Source organism: Pocillopora damicornis, chromosome 3 (genome assembly GCF_964200805.1).
Source record: "Pocillopora damicornis chromosome 3, jaPocDami1.2, whole genome shotgun sequence".
In the NCBI taxonomy this organism is placed as follows: domain Eukaryota; kingdom Metazoa; phylum Cnidaria; class Anthozoa; order Scleractinia; family Pocilloporidae; genus Pocillopora; species Pocillopora damicornis.
Window position 1 is genome coordinate 5,775,872 of NC_142672.1, and position 22,046 is coordinate 5,797,917.

The following is a 22,046-nucleotide window of genomic DNA, read 5'->3' on the forward strand; positions in this document are numbered from 1 at the left end:
AAACGCCACAGACCTTCTTCCTGTTCAGCTGTTCTTCTTATTTGTAGTCATCAGATCACTGCTTTTGTGTTAACTGTGGGTGACTGGTTTTCTCCAAGTAACATTGGACAAGTATAATAGTCAATGAAATACCTCAATAAAAGTCCAGCATAGGACTTTTGAAAACTGAGTCAGCAAGTCTTACTCTAAAACAAAGCTGCAAATGATGACATTTGATCAGAAATTGTAGGAACCCAAACACAATGAGACAAAGTCTCGAGCAGAAATTATAAACAAGCCTATAACGTTATACTCAACCCATTAAGTGGCGATCTCTGTAAGAGCGGTCCAAGGTATTTCGCATCGGAAAAAAGTTTTCCCTCAAACTTTGCCTAATAAACTATCTTTGGTTGCAAGTAAATAAAACCACAGTAGTTTCTGGAAATACGTTAAAATAAAATTTTTAGAGCTCTCAAAAGTCAAAGCTGCTAAAAGCCCTTTTTTGACCTCTTGCGACATCGAAAATCTCAAAAGTTGAATACCCTGGTCCTCGTATCACACGGCATGCAGCAAAAAATCTTTTGTATTTTTAAACTGTGTGATATTTTAGGTGAATAAAAAGTATTTAAATTTTGATATTTGTTTATTCAGGGTTCGTCATAATTTATTTAAAAACACTTGTTAGACAGCTCTCTGAAATTGGTCAAAAGTACTCTTTCCTTCTTGGTTGATATTGCTCAAGTCCAGACCAGACCATTGAAAACTCCGCGCAAATACGCGCAAATACGCGCAAATTATAGAACATTGATTGCAAGCGAGGGGAAGTCTTCGAATGCTACAGAACCTTTGGGGGATAGACAAATTCATAATCCTTTGATCCCCCCTCCCGTGATAAATAATGACGAGCCTTTACTCTTCTTAAAGTCTTCTTGAAAGAATAACAGCTGTGTACTAAATTTTTTGTTGTTTCGTGAAGCTGGTGAAAATATGAGACAAATCTTTTAAATACTAAAATTTTATTTTTCAAGATTATAATCTTGGACACTTAACTTTTACAAAACTTCTCTCCACCCATTCTTGGTCCAAGATCAGCTTTAGCCCTTTGTCCTCTAAGCTGCATTATTCAACTGATTCATGTGGTAAAATATGAGTGATAGTGCGCAGCCAAACTATGTCAGTCTCTGTGGTAGATGTCACAGCCTTATGGTCGCTATAGGAGCAGATGGATTAATGGAACATCACTGCTCCCTGGTTACATTTGATGTCACAACCCACTTTATTCCACAGATCTAAGCAAAGCTCTTGTTATCACAGAACTGAGCTCCTCAAGAAAATCATAAATGTTGTGATGTCAAATCTCAGAAGGCTTGCAGAGAAACCCATTGCAGTTCACAGGTAAAGATTAATAGATAAGACTTCTACAACTAGAAATAAATCACTTTACTTAAGTGATTATCTATTTTTATTTTATTCAGCATCAGGCTAGAAGGATCAGCTGCCCTTAACATGTGCTCTGTGGCCAGTGGTGAGACAGGACTGTATTGTGAATGTGGTATCCATGAAATTTAAATAATTAATAAAAAGAAGTAAATGGTGTCTCATGAGCAAGGTTGTGTCTTTGGGTAAAAATTAAAATGATTAAAATTCAGTGAGCAAGTGAGAAGAAAATTTGGATTTTTGTTTGAAATATCAGAGAGCCATTTTTTTTAAGTCAGAAATTCAGTCAGCTTTATGTACTTATATTAATCAATCATATTATTATTTTTAAGGATACAGCTTTGGAAGAGTTGTATGCATTTAATGTTCTTGAATTTATGTGCTTGCATACAGCGACACTGTAACTTACATCACTACAATAAAAAAATACTTTAACAAAGTTGACAATACAAGACAAATTGGTGACTTAATCAAATTTATTACCTTTTAACTCCTGATTTGTTGCTTTTCATATGTAGTTAATGCACCCCTTGCTTCTCTGGTTCTTTAGTTACTCCTCCTACCTCTAACATCCTGCTACCTTTGTTACCCCTGCTCCATTTCCCGAGGGAAAAGTTCAACACCAGACCCAAGTGTCTAAAATCAGAGAAGGTGTCCGAAATAAGATGAGAGAGTTGGAAAATTGGATGGAGACGTCTGTTGCACAGCTTAAAGTATCAAAGGAAAAAACAATTTTTTCTGCAAGATGCCACCTTTTCCCCTGAGATCAGGCATTGCATGAGAACTTCAAATAATGCATGCATGAAGAGAAAAACTTGGTTTTTATTGGCAATGCAAGCACAAAAGCCATCGCTAACCCAAGCATAACAGCTCTTACTTTACTATGAAGACAGCTTCAACACGCTCATAAACACAAGCATAAGCACTTTCTTTCTCTTTTCTTGTACTTGCATTAAGGTGAATCAAGAGCTGTTACGCTTGTATCTGTACTGAAGTCAGCAGTGAAAATCAGTCCTAACCCTTTAACTCCCAGGATCTGATCGTTAATTTTCCTGGCAAGAAGGGCTTGGTCTGTGCAATATGGACAAGTAGCTCACAGAGATATTAAATTAAAAATTTATGGAAATATCAAGTTTTAGAACTAACACAATGTGTCGCATTTTCCTCTGGAGTTAACCACGGTGATATTTATAAGATTATGGTTTTCCGATTTAGAACGCATCCTGCAAGAAATGCTCTCGACAAAATTACTCGATTAGGTGGACAGAAGCAAAAGTACTGTCAAAACTTGAAGAACCGAGATAGGAGGAGCATGAGAAGCGTGATGGCCATGATAATACAAGCCATTGCGATTCAAGGATGACTCTTCTGAATACCTCAGATCCACCTGAAATTTTATAAAGACAGGGTCTTTTCAGCCTCCGCTCCCAGGCTGTAGAATGTCTCACCCATAGACCTTAAATTGAGCCCCTTACTTTCTGTTTTCTGAGAAAATATTAAAGACGCATTTTTTCAGAGCTACTTATGATTAACTGTCAATTTCTAACTAGGAGAAGGAGCTTTTTGTATGTACCGCTATATAGATTAATTACGCTATTATTACTATTATGACTCTTAGTAATATCGGTTAACTGGCTGATTCTACAGAATCAACTATTCCTATTTTGAAAAAACTCGCACAAAGAAGATTAAGCAAGAAAAACGTGAACAACATTTCGCTAAGCTCCAATTTTAGAGTGACTATTACGTGCTGAATAGACTTGATCAAGACACTCGTTTCCTTTGTTAAGTTGGTACTGTATCATTGTTGTGCCATAAACATGACAGTTCAGAAATCCACTGGTCTTATTTTCATCTCGGTTCTTTTTAGAGAGTAATATTGTCCTTTCCAGTGTTTCCAGTTCACTCCATTAGCAAAGGAGGAGTGCTGGCCACGAAGATATAAACCATTGAGATTCGAGCGGTGCCACCTCTCGTACCACCAGGCTCCTTTATACTTAATGGCGCAGTTGTAATCTCCATGATGGTCATTATCTTGATCTTTAGTGGTGAATGGCATACCGCGATGCACAGCAAGGGAGTCACCAGAATTTCCTGAAAAAACGAGCCGCACGATGAGTATTACGTTTGACCGACAATGAGCAGTTTCTAATTCAAAAGAAACCTTGAAATATCAGATAAGTATAATTTAACAAAAATGATATGGAGTAAAAGTATTCTTAGTAATATCTGTGATTCATGTCGAAGATTCTAGGAATTGAATCACTCAATCTAATAATGCCAGTAGGTATGTTTGCCGAGGCACTCATCAGAGTTGGATAAGTTGTTCAGGTTAGCTGCATATGATCCACCGGCAAATACCTTTGGACTAATCAACGTCCGGCGTGCGTTGTTCGGGATTGCATATCAATGAGCTGAGATTACTTTTTTTGTCTTCCAAAGCTACTGATGTAAAAGATGTTAAACATATTTACATTACTCAGCACTCTCCTCCCCACCCCCCTCCCCCTCTTAGAATGACTAGAATAGAAGCGACGAAATGACTGTTTTACCTGAATAAGAACCAAGGATCAGCTTGTACTTGTCTTTCTCACTCATAACACCAAACATGTTATACTCAGCATATCGAGTATTTCCTTCAAAGTCCTCCAAGTCCACACGCAGCATGCCGATATTATCTGAGGTCAGCCGGTGAATCTTGTCCAGTCCCAACCAAAATTCACTTTCCAGGTCACCGAAGCCATGTTTGTAGTCGTTCCAGTAGCGGTAGAAATCAACCGAGCCGTTCAGTCTTTTCTGGAACACTGTCCACCCACCACCGGCTGTTGCTTGGTCACAGAATACATCAAAGGCAGACAAATTATCAGGTTTAATGGTGTACACACCGTCAGTTGGTTTACCCGTGGATTTAAAGATTTCTGCGCAGTTTCTCTTGACTGAAAATCAGTAAAAACAAACAAAAAACAATATAAAACAAAACGCCCACTTTAAATGGTTTGGATGTTGAGTGCATTTTGTTTGCGTTCCTGACTGTTACTCTGGGTGATAAAACTTGATTTTAAACATTAACTAGAACCATTTCTTTTTCCTTAATACCTACCAGCTATATTAATTAACAGTTACATTAATACGCTTTTCCATTTTTAGCTTTCTTCTTGAAGGCAAGTCTGGGACTTTAGCTTTAACTCCTCGCGTACCACACGAGAGAATGGCCCAAGCAATCCAGTCATTTCACCTTTACTGATTTGGCAAGTTTCTCCACCGAATCTTTCCCGACAGACACAACGAAAACCTTTATAGGTGAATCCAGCTTGACAGGTGCCACTGTTTAAGCATGGGCTGCTGTTGCATGGATTCTGTTGACAAAACAAAATAAACTTTTGTGCAGATCTTCCTTATGTAAAGGATGAGATCACTTTAGCCTAAGAAAATGAAACAATCTGTTCTACCATCTTAGTTTCGTAAGAATGTGAAATGTTACCTCAATTACAAGATATGTGTAACCCGGATTGTTCACGAGAAAAATTGGGGCATGGTTTTCCTCCGTGGCGTTATTCAACTCGCATTTTTGGTTTCCTCCTACAACAGGTCCAACATTGATGGACACACAATTAGGCTCCATCAAACACATTACTCTGCAGCTCCCTTCGTTTGGCACCTCTGCACTTTTGATCGCGTGACTTTTCATGGCCATATTCGGTATTGGGTCCTTGAATTTGATGTGTCGACTATCGTCGTCTGTGGTAGGCAAAACAAATACATCATTTAGTTTTCACTCGCTCGAGATAATTCAGTTCTTACTTTCACTGACGAAAAAAGCACATTAAACCTCTTTATTTCAAAACTTTACTTCATGACAACCCTTAATAATTTTCCCTAAAGGCGATTCTCATCCCTTGAAAATTCAACGTAACTGGGAGGCTTTCATTACCAAAAATTTTAATATTTGATTGTGAATTAATGAGCGGAAAGAAAATATGACAAAAAATATCAAGAATAAAATCTCACCACAGACACATCAACAGCTCACAATGATGAATTAGGACTAAAGATTCACAAATATCGTGGTGTGGTAATGATCGCTATGAAAATATTCTTGATATTGGTAGAAAAGGTTGTAGTTATTCATCGTGGTGAATAACAATAAAAGCTAAGTTTTTCGTTTGTCTCACGATGTAGTCCCGTGTGACGTAGATTGCGACGTTAGACTGCATACTGCTGATCCTCTTCAGGTGATGAGGTCAACTGGTCGTGCGTGATCTTATAAAGCATGATACTCTGCTGTGATTAGTTGTTTTTTCAACAGCTTTGATTAGTGCATTTCGATCCTTGCCGTTCACTCAGTGATTTGCTTTCTTTGCAGGTCTGCTGTCGCACGGCTCTCCTGTTGTTATATTTTTTTTATCGCGGGCATCCATGCTTCTGGTTTTCCGGTCTTGGTAAGTTTCTGCAAGAAAGAAAAGGGATAATGGCGAGCTCGTTAAGGTACTTAACAATACCGCGTTAAGTGCCTTAACGAGCGCCCCAAATGTCTCGTAACAAAACCCTCCGTCATCTCCGAGGAGAAAAAACATCTGTTATCTGTTCTGGTTTCTGATGGTTATCCTTTTTCTTTCTTGTAGAAACTTACTAAGACGGGAAAACCAAACAACAGTGCCGAACGCGCTAACGAGTTCAAAGCTACTGCGGTTTTACCTAATGTCAAAGGTCTGTCCGAACAGCTTCGCCGCTGCCTACAACAACAAGGCGTACACGCTGATTTCAAGCCGGAGACTACGCTAAGATCTCAGTCAGTACGAACAAAAGACGCTTTCGACCCGGCTAAACAAGATGGCGTAGTTTACAGGATTCCCTGTGAATGCGGCAAGGTGTACATCGGAGAGACTGGAAGACCTATGCAAGACAGAATTAACGAGCACGATCGAAACATTCGACTCGCCCGTACCGAGACCTCTGACGTTTCAGAGCATGCCCACAACACCAGACCAGACACAAGCCACTCTGGAACGAAGTAAAGTTTATTGATCGTGACCCTTATTACTACACGCGCAGGGGCAAAGAGGCAATTCATATAAGACTTCACCCTATCAACATCGACAGGGAGAGTGGAATAGAATTTTCAGAAGCGTGGATGCCCATGATCAAAAAACACAACAACAGGAGAGCCGTGCGACAGCCGAGGGAGCAAATCATTGAGAGAACAGCAAGGATCGAAATGCACCAATCAGAGCTGTTGAAAAAACAACTAATCACAGCAGAGCACAACGCTTTATAAGATTACGCATGACCAGGTCTACCTCATCGCCTGAAGAAGACTAGCAGTATGCAGTCGAAATGCCGCGATCTACATCACACGTGACTACATCGTGAACCAAACGAAAAACTTAGTTGTTATTGTTATTCATCACGATGAATAACCACAACCTTTTCTACCAATATCAAGAAAATTTTCATAGCGATCATTACCAAACCATGATATTTGTGAATCTTTAGTCCTAATTCATCATTGTGAGCCGTTGATGTGTCTGTGGTGAGCTTTTATTCTTGATATTTTTTGTCATATTTTCTTTCCGCTCATTAATTCACAATCAAATATTAAAATTTTTGGTAATGAAAGCCTCCCAGTTAAGTTGAATTTTCATTATTGTGAGCCGTTGATGTGCCTGTGGTGAGGTCTTTTTGAAATTTGACCTTTTTTGTATCTCCTTTTCTATAATAGAAGACATTTTGAGCTAGAAAAATTTTATTGTCTGCACATAGATTATTTCCTTTGATCAGCAGGTAGCATGTGTGGTTCGTGTAATGGTTTTAAGGAAACGACACCAGAAAGATGAGACACAAGAAATTTAAAAAAGGGATTTATACTCACCGGTGCAACAGAAACATGGCGGGAGAATAATTCCAAGGAAGATATAGAGAATACTAATGATCGGTTGAAGAGAAAACTTGAACTGCATCGCTATAAATAAATAATTGTAAATTCAAGGTAATAAACATGATAGTGAGTGTCCCAAAATATAAATCTTCCTGTTTTCCTGTAAATTTGAATGTTAACAAATGTTAGGCAGGTGCTCGGCATTATTTACCAGCTTTTTCTACTTAAAGGAACCTTTAATTAACACATTTCGAAGGCAAATACTTCGTTCAGTTATGTTATTGGTCTAAAACACGTTGTTATGCTAACAGGCTTGTGTCGTCTCTTTCCCAAAAAAAACCTAGTATTAATTTCTTCATATAAAATATTCATTTTCGAAGGTGAGTTAACAGCTGCAAAAGGCGCAGGAAGAGGATAATAATAGACTGTTGTTTTTTGTCTGCATTGGGGAATTTTTAAATTCTTACTCTATCTTGTAAATTTCATCTTATTCTGATAAGCCATAATATTTTATAAAGCTTCGGAGAAGAACAAAATATAGCACGTCACCCTTATCGGAGGTGACAGGAGTTTATCAATATGTTTATTTTTAACCTGTTTAACATTGAAATTGCGGCAATTAAGTTAAAAGCAAGAAACAAATTTTTACAGACTTGCTACCGTCAAGGTGTTAGATCACTTCTGAAATACAGACCTTTAACAATTTATCCTTATAACTTTCGGCATTTGAGTTAGGAGCAAGAAACAAATTTTTGCAGACTTGCTACCGCCAAAGTGTTAGATCACTTCTGAAATACAAACCTTTAACAATTTATCCTTATAACTTGCGGCATTAGAGTTAGGAGCAATAAGATCACTTCTGAAATGCAAAATTTTGACAATCTATCCTTTTTTGTCTTAAAATACTCTTCAGTACGATAGAACAGCATTGCACGTTATTAACATGAAAATTTAACTTTGTAGCAACTTTAAATTGAACAATGTATGTAAAGTACAGAGGCCTAAGTTTTTTATGTCTCGTTTTGCTCATGGTAGTTAACATTAAGCATCACACGATTTGATCATAGTTAGACTGGTCACAAGCATTCTATGACTTTCGGATGATATTTGAGAACGATAGATAAGTAGCTCACAGGGATATTTCTTACCTTCTGAGTGAAAGTAGAAAAGTACCCCACAAATATTTTTCTTACCTTCTGACTGACAAAATGTTTGTCGTACTTGATATTGTGTATGTGTGTGTCAGGTTAGAAGTGAAAGTCTTGTCTTGTTATCCTCTAGAGAAGTGTTTGAAGTGCTGTAACTATGGTTACAAAACAGAACGGTTTAATGAGTGGTGAAAATAAACGCCACAGGTCTTCTTCCTGTTCAGCTGTTCTACTTATTTGTAGTCATCAGATCACTGCTTTTGTGGGCGATTGGTTTTCTCGAGTATAATAGTCCATGAAATAGCTCAATAAAAGTCCAATAGAAGAGGTTTGAAAAAGTCAGCAAGACTAACTCTTAAATAGAGCTGCAAATGATGAAATGTGATCAGTAATTGTAGGAACCCAAACACGGTGACACAAAGTCTCGAGCGAAATTTGAAACAAGCCTATAACGTGATAATCAAACCATTAATTTTCGCGCCATTATATTGGCTACTTTACGTAACTTGGTGCAAAATCACCGAACAATTACCGCGCTATAACCCCGGTCTTTCCTCGGATTATTTCCGTCGAAAAGAAAGAAAGCCAGTGGAAGAAAGCCAGTGGAAGAAAGCCAGCTCAATTATCTTACACAGAAGAAAAACACTCTTTTTAGAGAGTCCAGTAAATATTAAAAAGTTGTCGCAACCGCATCCGCATCAGATAAGCACTTTTTTTATGTAAGCGGTTTCGCGTGATATGAAAATTAACAGGGGGGTTGGTTATAAAATAAATAAACCCCTTTCCGACTTGCTGGTATTACGGCTGATAATGTCCTTAGCTGAAAAATTGTCCTCAAAACCTCACATTTTCTCTCGAAGCTTTGCTTCTCGACCAAATATTCTAACTTTTGGACAATGTATCGGCCGTGAACATTATTAGCCGACTTACAAGCCGCCCGTAGGGGTTTATTTACTATTTAAATGTCAAAAGAAGCAGAACGTCAGAGCCGTCGGAAAAATCTTCAAACGATTACAGTTATATACAAATCGGTTGTCAAAGGATATGTTCATTGTTCCAAACATTTAAACCACGAGGATACCATATAAGGGGTCTTTCTTTTTCTATTAGATTAAAGTGAGGGTCTCAAATACCCCAGAAAATATCAATCGCTAAAAAAGTGGTGTCGTGCCATCGTTAATAAAACAATTTGAAGTGCTGTAACCATGGTTACAAAACAAAAACGTTTAATAAGCGATGAACAGAAGCGCTTTAGTTCTTCTTCCTAATCAGTCATTCAAATTGTTGGTATTCATCAGCTCATGGTTTTGGTCTTATAAAAAGTGCCGGAAATTCAAAATCTATGAAAAAGCCACAACTGATTAGATTTGAATAATAATTGTTGGAACACAAACGCAGCAGAATTGACGATAGAAAACCTTAATATTTTTAGTTTAATATCGTGTTTGCTTAAAACTATTTGCTTTTTTAACAGGTGGCTTATGAAGTTCTTTAATGTCGGTTTCGAGGGAACGACGCCAGAAAAATTGAACACGAACACAGAAAAATAAAAAAGGAATCATACACACTAGTGCGAAAAAAATACATAGTATGTGAGTAGTTTCGGGAGAAAATTTAGAGATTCGCATAGATAGCTTCAAGGAAAAGCTTTAACTGCGTTGCTATAAATTGATAAAATATTGGTTTCCAAAATAGTTGAAATACCCTTTTGCCCCTCAAATTTGGTGTCAGACAGGTGTTCAGCATTTATTTTTCACCTCTGTCCTAATTATCACGGTATTTAGTCGAAAGCAAATACTTAGAGTTATGATATTTGTCGCCGTTCTGCTAATGGAATTATTTCATTCCTTGAAGAATGAGGTGGAATTAGGTGGAATTTCTTCGCCTTCTCCATATTAAAGTTTCATCTTTGTGGCTGAGTTACCCGCTGAAAAGGTATATAAAGTGGGGAAAAATGGATAATTTTGATAGAAGCAGTCTGCACTGAAAAAAGTGTTTAGGTGTTTAAGTACTGTGACTGTGGCTGCAAAATAAAACCGCCGCTTCATAGCCACTGAATATAAACGTCACTGCTCTTCTTTCTGTCTGTAGCTGTTCAAATTTAGGCTAGTTATCCAGCTCACAAGTTTTGTAATTTTCATGTCCTTGGCTAGTTTTAACTTCTTCATCTAACAAATAAAAATTACTGAAGAACCGTCGCACAAACGTGGAAAAGTCAAACTCTTTGACAAAATTGCAAATAACTTAGCTTGGTAAAAGGACGATCAAAGTCACCGTGCGTGAGCAACTGTTTAAGTTAAATATGTAATGTCCAATTAACTACATATAGTTGCATCTTTAAACACAGAGTTGAGAGAAACAAAATAAGAATACCTTTTGATTATTTTCTGTTCGAATATACTCATTCTTACATTTTTTATTTTAACGAAGTAATGTAGCATAATGCACTATATGAGCCTTTTTGTCTACGAAAGTGAGGTTTAGTATTCATGAATAACAGAGTGATATGTAATCGTAGGTAATCATATAATAAGCGGAAATTACAGAACATTGATTGCAAGTGAGGGGAAGTCTTCGAATGCTACAGAGCCTTAGAGGGGATAGACAAATTCAAAATTCTTTGATCCCCACTTCCGTGATAAATAATAACGAGCTTTTACTATACTTAAAGTCTTCTTGAAAGAATAAAAGCTGTGTACTAAATTTTTTAGTGTTTCGTGAAGCTGGTAAAATATGAGACAAATCTTTTTAAGACTAAAATTTTATTTTTCAGGCGTATAGCAAGGGGGATTCATCCATCCCTCAATTCAAAAAAAATAGGCAAGATGAAAATCCCATCGAAACAAAAATAAAACAATCTACGCAGCCTCAGAAAGTTCAACGAACGTTCACTAAGCCGGCAAACCTATCAATGTTTATTTTAGCGCTGAATAGGCTTGATCAAGTCATTCGTTTTTGCTAAGTAGGTATTTAATCATAATTATGACATAAATATGACAGTCCAGATATCCACTGGTCTTATTTTCATCTCGGCTCTCTTGACGGAGTAATGATAATCTTTCCGGCCTTTCCAGTTTACACCATCAGCATTGGAGGAGTGATTGCCACGAAGATACAATCCATTGAGATTTGACGCATGACACGTGCTGTAGCACCAGGCGCCTTTGAAGGCAATGGCGCAGTTGCGGTTTCTGTGATGATCATTATCGTGATTCTAGTGGTGAATGGCCGATCATGAGGGAAAGAGGAAATAGCGTTTTCCGAAAAACAAAATTGGAATTAACTGTAAAAGAAGTTAAATAAAATAAAAAATCACATAATCCTTATCAAACGTCCCTGTGAAATAAAATCATTAGCTTGATATTGCTAATAGATAAATAATTTCCCGAGATACTTATTAGACTTGAATTGTTTCGTCGGGCAAACAGGACAAGATCCATCGCGAACAGTTTCAGATTCAATCAACGTCTGGTCTGTGCTGTCTAAGATTATTGTATTTCGGTAGGCTTAGCTTATCTTTTTTTCCATCTTTAAAACCTTTTGCTCTAAAATAATTGAAGTTTCTTTGCTTTAATTTACGCTCTCCTCCCTCGTAACGATAAAAAGGAAAAATATCGTTATACCTGAATAGGAATCGCAAATCAGCCTGTACTTGTCATTCCTCACTCTTGACATCAAACGTGTTATACTCGGCAAGAGCGGTGTTCTCTTCAAAGTCTTCAAAATCCAAACGCAGCATGTTGTTACTTTCTAAGGTCGGGCGTTGAATCTTGTCCAGTCCCAACCAAAATTCACTTTTCAGGTCACCAAAGCCGAGAGAAACGTATGGAAGCTGCATCAAAGCATGGTTTACCATCTGAATAGGAATGATTGAATTCAAGGTCACTGCTACTAAGCTGTGGTAAGTCTCCTTTAAACTTAATTGGTAAATACAGTAAGTAGATAGGTAATGAGGAAAAAGAAGGTTCTGTTATTTATCTTAATCAATCTGTAGGAGACACTGTGGCATAGTTTCCATCTGGATCGAAAGCGTAGGACACGGTGGCCTTATAAAGTCAGTGCACTGGACCCCAGGTCAAGCGGTCTTAGTTTGAGACCTGGCCAGTCATTGTGTTGTGTTCTTGAACAAAAACACTTTATTCTCTCAGTGCCTCTTTCCGGCGAGGAGTTTAGGTGGGTGCTGGTTTATTGTCAGGGAAACCTGATGAAATACAGGTGGAGGGTAGCCTGGAGATGGACTGGCATCCTATCCAGGGAGAGTATTAATACTCTGATTCACTTCATGTTAAAGTAACTGGGATAAACTGTGTCTCAATGGGCCACTAGGCAAACCTTTACCTACCTTCAGGTGCAAGACTAGGGCGGGTTATCGTGTTATAATCTTGGACACTTAACTTTTACAAAACTTCTCTCCACCCACTCTTGGTCCAAGATCAGCTTTAGCCCTTTGTCCTCTAAGCTGCATTATTCAACTGATTCATGTGGTAAAATATGAGTGTTAGTGCGCAGCCAAACTATGTCAGTCTCTGTGGTAGATGTCACAGCCTTATGGTCGCTATAGGAGCAGATGTATTAATGGAACATCACTGCTCCCTGGTTACATTTGATGTCACAACCCACTTTATTCCACAGATCTAAGCAAAGCTCTTGTTATCACAGAACTGAGCTCCTCAAGAAAATTATAAATATTGTGATGTCAAATCTCAGAAGGCTTGCAGAGAAACCCATTGCAGTTCACAGGTAAAGATTAATAAAAAAGACTTCTACAACTGGAAGTAAATCACTTTACTCAAGTGATTATCTATTTTTATTTTATTCAGCATCAGGCTCCAGGGATCAGCTGCTTTAACATGTGCTCTGTGGCCAGTGGTGAGGCAGGACTGTATTGTGAATGTAGTATCCATGAAATTTAAATAATTAATAAAAAGGAGTAAATGGTGTCTCATGAGCAAGGTTGTGTCTTTGGGTAAAAATTAAATGATTAAAATTTAGTGAGCAAGTGAGAAGAAAATTTGGATTTTTGTTTGAAATATCAGAGAGCCACTTTTTTTAAGTCAGAAATTCAGTCAGCTTTATGTACTTATATTAATCAATCATATTATTATTTTTAAGGATACAGCTTTGGAAGAGTTGTATGCATTTAATGTTCTTGAATTTATGTGCTTGCATACAGCGACACTGTAACTTAAATCACTACAATAGAAAAATACTTTAAAAAAGTTGACAATACAAAACAAATTGGTGACTAAATCAAATTTATTACTTTTTAACTCCTGATTTGTTACTTTTCCGTATTTAGTTAATGCACCCCTTGCTTCTCTGGTTCTTTAGTTACTCCCCCTGCCCCTAACTTCCTGCTACCTTTGTTACCCCTGCTCCATTTCCGGAGGGAAAAGTTCAACACCAGACCCACGTGTCTAAAATCAGAGGAGGTGTCCGAAATAAGATGAGAGAGTTGGAAAATTGGATGGAGACGTCTTTTGCACAGGTTAAAGTATTAAAGAGTGAAATAATTTTTTCTGGAAGATGCCACCTTTTCCGCTATGACCAGGCATTGCATGAGAACTTCGGGTAATGCATGCATGAAGAGAAAAACTTGGTTTTTATTAGCAATGCAAGCACGAAAGGAATCACTAACCCAAGTATAACAACTGTTATTTTACTATGAAGACAGCTTCAACACGCTCATAAACACAAGCATAAGCACTTTCTTTCCCTTTCCTTGTACTTGCATTAAGGTGAATCAAGAGCTGTTACGCTTGCATCTGTACTTAAGTCACCAGTGCGAAATCAGTCTTAACCCTTTAACTCCCAAAATCTGATCGTTAATTTTCCTGTTTCTTACCTTCTGAGCGAAAAACTGTTTTTCGTATTAGGTTTTGCTCTTGGAGGTATCATGATGGTGAAAACTTTATAGTGCTGCGCTTTCCTCTAGAGAACTGTTTGAACTTCTGTAACTATGGTTACAAAACAAAACTTTTTGAAAAGTTATGTAGATAATCTAACTCTTACACAAAGCTGCAAATTATTTGGTCCAAAACACTTTCAGCGGGAAATGTAAGAAGTTTTGGAACTACACAGTGTTTTCCTTTTCTCCCTGGAGATAATTTAAGTGTTATTTCTTTTAAATTGAAAGTTTGTGAAAATATGAATTTTTAGAACTAACACAATGTGTCACATTTTCCTCCGGAGTTAACCATGGTGATATCTATAAGATTATGGTTTTCCGATTTAGAACGCATCTTGCAAGAAATGCTCTCGACAAAATTACTCGATTAGGTGGATAGAAGAAAAAGTACTGTACAATAAATTTCCCTGAGGATTTTGAACGGCCTTTCGCAGTGTTGTAAGAGGTAATTTCACTTACGCTGAATTTTGAGGCCGGAAAACTTTGTTTTTCTAGGAAAGCAGTTTCAAGCCTCCGTCTCCACCGTGTATAAATTGATCCACCTGTGACGTGTCCGAGTCAGAATTCTCCGAAAAAACAGACTGCGAAAAGTGACACATTTGTACTTAATAGGCTGATCACTCTAAAAATTGGCGTGAATTGTTACATTTTCAAAATTAGAGCGCACGCCTACAAATTCTAACTAAAGACCAAACATATTTCACCTACTCATCCTTACATTTGTTATTTCTACAAACACAGTTTGTAACATAATCATCTAATGAGCCATATCTACAAAATGGACCGTAGGCGTGATAATGTGTTCTGATGATTAAAAGTGCAATATGATTATCAATAATAGTACGAGGTATTTACTTTAACAAAAGCTAGGAAAATACAATATATGCAATATATGAAGCAATTTAGAATCATCCACATTACGTTACTGCATTCCATTGTACACTAGAACTTGAAATATTTGTTTTCCTGATAGCATTCTTTAGAGTCAAAACATTTGGTAATTGTTTGGGGTTTCGTCATAGAAGAGACTGGGTTTATTCTTCTGATGTTGACCTACAAAAAATGAACGCTGTGTGATCGCTTTGTGTTCCGTCAAGTGAAAATACTAGTCAAAAATTTAAAGAATCAAAACTTGTGGAACCGAGATAGGAGGAGCATAGGAGGCGTGATGCACATGATGATACAAGCCATTGAGATTCGAGGATAACTCTTTTAAATACATCAGACCCACCTAAAATTTTATGAAGACAACGTCTTTTCAGCCACTGCCCCCAGGCGATAGGAGGTCTCACTCATAAAGCTTAAATTGAGTCCACTAGTTTCTGTTTTTTGAGAAAAGATTGAAGACGCATTTTCTCAGAGCTACTTTTGATTAACTGTCAGTTTCCAACTATGAAAAGGAGCTTTTTGCATGTACTGCTATATAGATTAAGTCAGTATTACTATCGTGGTTATCATTATTATAGGTTAACTGGCCGATTCTACAAAATCAAATATTCCTATTTTGAAAAAACACGCACAAAGAAGATCAAGCAAGAAAAACCTGAACAACATTTCGCTAAGCTTCAATTAAAGAGTAGTTATTACATGCTGAATAGACTTGATCGAGACACTCTTTTTTTTTCGTTAAGTTGGTACTGTATCATTGTTGTGCCATAAATATGACGGTTCAGAAATCCACTGGTCTTATTTTCATCTCGGTTCTCTTTAGAGAGTAATGATGTCCTTTCCAGTGAAACCAGTTCACTCCATTACCATAGGAGGAGTTCTGGCCACGAAGATATAAACCATTGAGATTTGAGTTGTGACACCTCTTGTACCACCAGGCTCCTTTGTACCTACGGGCGCAGTTGTGACCCCAATTGTCATTATCTTGATCTTGAGTGGTAAACGGCATACCGCGATGCCTAGCAAGAGAGTCACCAGAATTTCCTGACAGAACGAGCCGCACTATGAGTATTATGTTTGACCAACAATGAGCAGTTCGTAATTCAAAAGAAATCTTGAAATATCAGATAAGTATAATTTAACGATAATGATATGGAGTAAAAGTATTTTAAGTAATATCTATGATTCATGTCGAAGATTCTAGGGATTTAATCACTAAACGTGATAATACCAATAAATATGTTTGCCGAGACACTCATCAGAGTTGGATTAGTTCGTCAGGTTAACTGCGCATGATCCCCCGGCGAAATACCTTTGGACTAATAAATGTCAGGTATGCACAATCTAAGATTATTATATTTCGATGAGCTGAGGTTACTCTTTTGTCCTCCAAAGCTATTTATATAAAAGATTTTAAGCATATTTTCATTACTCAGCACTCTTCCCTCCTCTCTTAGAACGACTAGAATAGAAGCGACGAAATGACAGTTCTTATCAACGTCCGGTATGCGTTGTTCAGGATTGCATATCGATGAGCTGAGATTACTTTTTTGTCTTCCAAAGTTATTGATGTAAAATATGTTAAGCATATTTACATTATTCAGCACTCTCCTCCCCACCCCCCTCCCCCTCTTAGAATGACTAGAATAGAAGCGACGAAATGACAGTTCTACCTGAATAAGAACCAAGGATCAGCTTGTACTTGTCTTTCTCACTCATAACACCAAACATGTTATACTCAGCATAAGCTGTGTTCCCTTCAAAGTCCTCCAAGTCCACACGCAGCATGCTGTTATTATCTGAGGTCAGCCGGTGAATCTTGTCCAGTCCCAACCAAAATTCACTTTTCAGGTCACCAAAGCCATGTTTGTAGTCGTTCCAGTAGCGGTAGAAATCAACTGAGCCGTTCAGTCTTTTCTGGAACACTGTCCAACCACCACCGGCTGTTGTTTGGTCACAGAATACATCAAAGGCAGGCAAATTATCAGGTTTAATGGTGTACGCACCGTCAGTTGGTTTACCCGCGGATTTGTAGATTTCTGCGCAATTCCTTTTGACTGAAAATCAGAAAAAACCAACAAACAAAAAAATAAACAAAACGCCCACTTTAAATGCTTTGGATGTTGAGTCCTTTTTGTTTGCTTTCCTGACTGTTGCTCTGACTGATAAAACTTGATTCTAAACATTAACTAGTACCATTTCTTTTTCCTTAATATCTACCAGCTATATTCATGTAAAGTTACAGTAATAGGCTTTTCCTTTTTAGCTTCACTTCAGTGGTTCATATTTTGTTCTTGAAGTCCAGTTTGGGACTTGAGTGAGTAACTCCTCGCGTACTACACGCGAGAGTGGCCCACACAATCCACTCATTTCACCTTCAACTTGGCAGGTTTCTCCAGTGAATCTTTCCCGACAGACACAACGAAAACCCTTATAGGTGAATCCAGCTTGACAGATGCCATTGTTTAAGCATGGGCTACTGCTGCATGGATTCTGTTGAAAAAACAAAGAAAGCTTTTTTGCAGACCTTCCTTATGACAAGAATAAGATCGCTTTAGCCTTAGAAAATGAAACAATCTCTTCTACCATCTTAGTTTCGTGAGAATGTGAAATGTTACCTCGATTGCAAGATATGTGTAACTCGGAGTTTCCACGAGAAGAAATGGAGCATAGTTTTCCTCCGTGGCGTTATTCAACTCGCATTTTTGGTTTCCTCCAGCAACAGGTCCAACATTGATGGACACACAATTAGGCTCCATCAAACACATTACTTTGCAGCTCCCTTCGTTTGGCACCTCTGCACTTTTGATCGCGTGATTTTTCATAGCCATGTTCGGTATTGCGTCCTTGAATTTGATGTGTCGACTAGCGTCGTCTATGGTAGGCAAAACAAATATATGGTCTAGTTTTCACTCACACGAGAAAATTTCTTATTTTCACTGATGAAAAAGGCACATTAAACCACTTTATTTCAAAACTTTACTGCATGAGAACCCTGACGAGTTTTCCCTAAAGGTGATTCTCATCTCTTGAAAATTAACGTAACTGGGAGGCTTTCATTACCAAAAATTGATCTTTGACTGGGAATTAATGAGCGGAAGAAAACATTTAAAAATTTATCAAGAATATTCTCATAGCGTTCATCACCTTACCTCGATATCTGTGAATCCTTTGTTTTAGTTCATCATTTTGAGCCATTTATGTGCATGTGGTGAGGTCTTTTTGAAATTGGACTTTTTTTGTATCTTTTATTCCATAATAGAAGACATTTTGAGTTAGATAAAGCGGATTGTCTGCTTAAAGATTATTTGCTTCGATCAGCAGGTAGCATGTGCAGTTCGTGTCATGGTTTTGAGGAAAAGACACCAGAAAGAGGAAACACAAAAATTTAAAAAGGGATCTATACTCACCGGTGCAACAGAAACATGGCGGGAGAATAATTCCAAGGCAGATATAGAGAATGATAATGCTCGGTTGAAGAGAAAACTTGAACTGCATCGCTATAAATAAATGATTGTAAATTCAAGGTAAAAAATATGATAGTTAGCGTCCCCAAATAGAAACCATCCTATTTTCCTTTAAATTTGAATGTTGACAATAGTTAGACAGATGTTCGGCATTATTTGCCAGCTTTGTCTACTTAAAGGGACTCTTAATTAGCACAACATTTCGGAGGCAAATACTTCGGTGAGTTATGTTATTGGTCTAAAACACGTTGTTATGCTAACAGGCTTGTGTCATCCCTTGCGCAAAAAAGTGTGAATTTCTTCATATTAAATATTTATTTTCGACGGTGAATTAACCACTGCAAAAGGCGCAAAAAGACGAAAATAATAGACCGTTGTTGTTTGTCTGCATTGGAGAATTTTTAAATTCTTACTTTTCCTTGTAAATTCATCTTATTCTGATAAGCCATAATATTTCATAAAGCTTCGGAGAAGAACGAAATAGATCACATCATCCTTATCGGAGGTGAAAGGAGTTTATCGATATGTTTATTTTCAGCCTGTTTAACTTTGAACTTGCGGCAGTAAAGTTAAGAGCAAGAAACAAATTTTTGCAGACTTGCTACCGACAAAGGTGTTAGATCACTTCTGAAATGCAAAATGTTAACAGTTTATCCTTTTTTATCTCAAAATGTTAGTCAGTACGATAGAACAGCATTGCACATTCTTAACATGAAGATTCACTTTGTAGCAACTTTAAACTGAACAATGCGATAAAATGTATGTAAAGTACAGAGGCCTAAGTAATGGCTCGTTTTGCTCATAGTAGTTAGCATTAAACAACACCCGATTTTATCTTACTTAGACTGATCGCAAGCATTCTATGACTTTCGGATGGTATTTGAGAACTTCAACCTCGAAACTTTCAAATTTGTAACAACTTTGACCAGAAGGGTGTGACAGAATGTGAAATATCGTGTGGCTTAATTTACAGAATTTAACACAAAATTTTCCTCGATCATTTCTGAATTCAGCGCAATTGGTCTCGGTAAGAAAGGCTTGCTCTAAGAAATGTGGATAACTAGCTTACAGAGATAAGCTTCTTACCTTCTGAGTCAAAGTGTTTTCCGTACTTGGTTTTGTTCTTGGGGGATATCAATAGTGAAAATTTTATGGCGTCGTGCCTTCCTTTAATGTATAGAACTGTTTGAACCTTTGTAACTATGGTTACAAAACAAAACCGCTGTTTTATACGCCACACTCCTTCGTCCTGTCCAGCTGTTCTAATTGTTGTAAGTCATCAGGTCAAAGCTTTTGTGTTTAAATCTAAATGATTGCGGAGTCTCATCTTACTTCCACTGGATATGACAGTCAATTAATATTTCTATGAAAATCCAATAGAATGTTTTGAAAAACATATATCGCAAGTCCAACTCTTAAACAAAGCTGCAAATTTCTTGGTTAAAACACTATCAGCGGGACATGTAAGAAGTTTTAGAGTTACACAACGTGGTCCTATTTTCCTTGGTGATATGTGTTATGACAGGTTATGACAAGTTCACGTTTTTCAAATTAAAAATTTATGAAAATATGAATTTTTAGAACTACACAACGTGTCGCATTTTCCTCCGGAGTTAACCACAGTATTATATATAAGGTTATGGTTTTCCGATTTAGAAAGTATCTTGCAAAAAATGTTCTCCTCAAAATTATTCTTATTTTCCTGGGCAACCAGGATTAAGAAATAATATCATGAAACTAAGATCCGAAACTAAAACCAAAAACAGCAAAATTATAGGAAATGAGCGACATGCAAAACCACCGAAATGACCAACACAAAAAGATTGAAACGAAATGGACCTAACGACCAAAACGAAACGACCGAAACGACCAAAATGGTAGACAAAAAAAATTGATGAAAATAAATGAATGCCCAGGGGTGTCAGGCTCCAGTTGTCATATTCATCTCATTTAGATTATGATCTACTCCTAATCTGCCTCACGGGAGTTATCTCTCTATTACCATCAGCTTGGCGTGAGGCGTCGAGGAAACCATATTGAAAAAAAAAAATCAATAAAAAACTCACGTACATAGATGTTGTCAATGAATACCATTATCTGTTTTTTCTTCTCCTTATGCTTTGGTAGTCAATTTGGCCGGCGTTTCGTCCTAAAAACTACAAAAAAAAACTAAAGTGTTTCGTCCTAAAAACTAAAGTGTCTAATTTAGTTTTAGCTGCTCGCGTGGTGGAGAAAACATAAAGTTTCGTGAGACGGCCATAATAATTTAAAAGCCTTAAATGCGAGAGAATATCTGAAGTGAAATCTACATTTTCTACGGTCGTTTCGTTTTGGTCGTTTCAGTTTGGTGTTTCGGGTCTAAGTTCATGCCGAAATTGTAAACGATATCACCACAAATTAAGCATTTTGACTCAATATCTGTCCGCTGACAAGAGTGATCTTACTCGAAAGTGCCTAGAAACTCAGGAAAAATGGCGATAAAATTCAAGGGGTACATGTCAGCTTAATTTTTTTTTCACCCAGGAAGCCATGGGCCTAAGTAATGATAAAATATACAATGTTAAAGAGGATGTGATATACTGTTACAAGTAAGCGTTGTACGATACTGTACTTCTAATCGTGCGCGAAAATCTTGTTTCTGGTAGGGTACTCTTGTTCAAAGAGGCTGTTATTAACGACAAGGTAACTTAGGTCTATCAGCTTAGTTGATAATGCAAATGTCCCCATTAAGGGTTCCTAACGCTACCATTTCGAACGCCCCTCAACAGAACTTTATTAATAACATTATTTTCATAGTCGCTCGACATAATTCCTGTGAATACCTTGACCCTCGTGCAAAAAATGGAAAGTAGCTTACAAATATATTTTTTTACCTTCTGACTGACAAAATGTTTGTTGTACTTGATATCGTGTTTGTGTGTGTCAGAAGTGAAAGTCGTGTCTTGTTACCCTCTAACGAAGTGTTTAAAGTGCTGTAACTATGGTTACAAAACAAAACGGTTTAATGAGAGGTGAAAATAAACGCCACAGACCTTCATCCTGTTCAGCTGTTCTACTTATTTGTAGTCATCAGATCGTTGCTTTGGTGTTAACTGTGAGTGATTGGTTTTCTATATGTAGCATTGGACAAGTATAATAGTCAATGAAATACCTCAATAAAAGTCCAGCAGATGAGTTTTGAAAAAGTCAGCAAATCTAACTCTAAAACAAAGCTGCAAATGATGAAATGTGATCAGCAATTGTAGGAACCTAAACACAGTGAGACAAAGTCTCGAGCGAAATTTGAAACAAGCCTATAACGTCATAGTCAACCCATTAATTTTCACGTAATTATATTGGCTACT

At 37.3% G+C, this 22,046-nt stretch overlaps 3 protein-coding genes across 8 annotated transcripts in view; 1 reads left to right on the forward strand and 2 right to left on the reverse strand.

Annotated features, from left to right (window-relative positions):
- LOC113677429 (putative tRNA N6-adenosine threonylcarbamoyltransferase) overlaps positions 1–22,046 on the forward strand; it is a 272,358-nt gene that overhangs the window by 112,041 nt on the left and 138,271 nt on the right. The window lies entirely within an intron of this gene.
- Positions 1,880–8,587, reverse strand: LOC149047935 (microfibril-associated glycoprotein 4-like). 6 transcript variants are annotated; one of them, XM_089199956.1, is made up of 7 exons: positions 8,485–8,558; positions 7,286–7,375; positions 5,425–5,863; positions 4,898–5,154; positions 4,652–4,772; positions 3,969–4,352; positions 1,880–3,510 (listed from the first exon to the last, which is right to left on the reverse strand). In XM_089199956.1, exons 4-7 carry the CDS (start codon positions 5,108–5,110, stop codon positions 3,245–3,247), a joined length of 984 nt encoding a protein of 327 aa, XP_089056082.1. In that variant the 5' UTR covers positions 5,111–5,154; positions 5,425–5,863; positions 7,286–7,375; positions 8,485–8,558; the 3' UTR covers positions 1,880–3,244. The 6 variants fall into 6 exon arrangements, with proteins under 6 accessions (XP_089056082.1, XP_089056084.1, XP_089056079.1 ...); XM_089199958.1 differs by lacking the exon at positions 8,485–8,558 and adding an exon at positions 8,440–8,457; XM_089199953.1 differs by lacking the exon at positions 5,425–5,863 and having other exon boundaries at positions 8,485–8,587.
- LOC149047936 (microfibril-associated glycoprotein 4-like) lies at positions 15,718–20,065 on the reverse strand. The gene is made up of 6 exons (XM_089199986.1): positions 19,789–20,065; positions 18,646–18,735; positions 17,854–18,110; positions 17,611–17,728; positions 16,909–17,292; positions 15,718–16,297 (listed from the first exon to the last, which is right to left on the reverse strand). Exons 2-6 carry the CDS (start codon positions 18,731–18,733, stop codon positions 16,017–16,019), a joined length of 1,128 nt encoding a protein of 375 aa, XP_089056112.1. The 5' UTR covers positions 18,734–18,735; positions 19,789–20,065; the 3' UTR covers positions 15,718–16,016.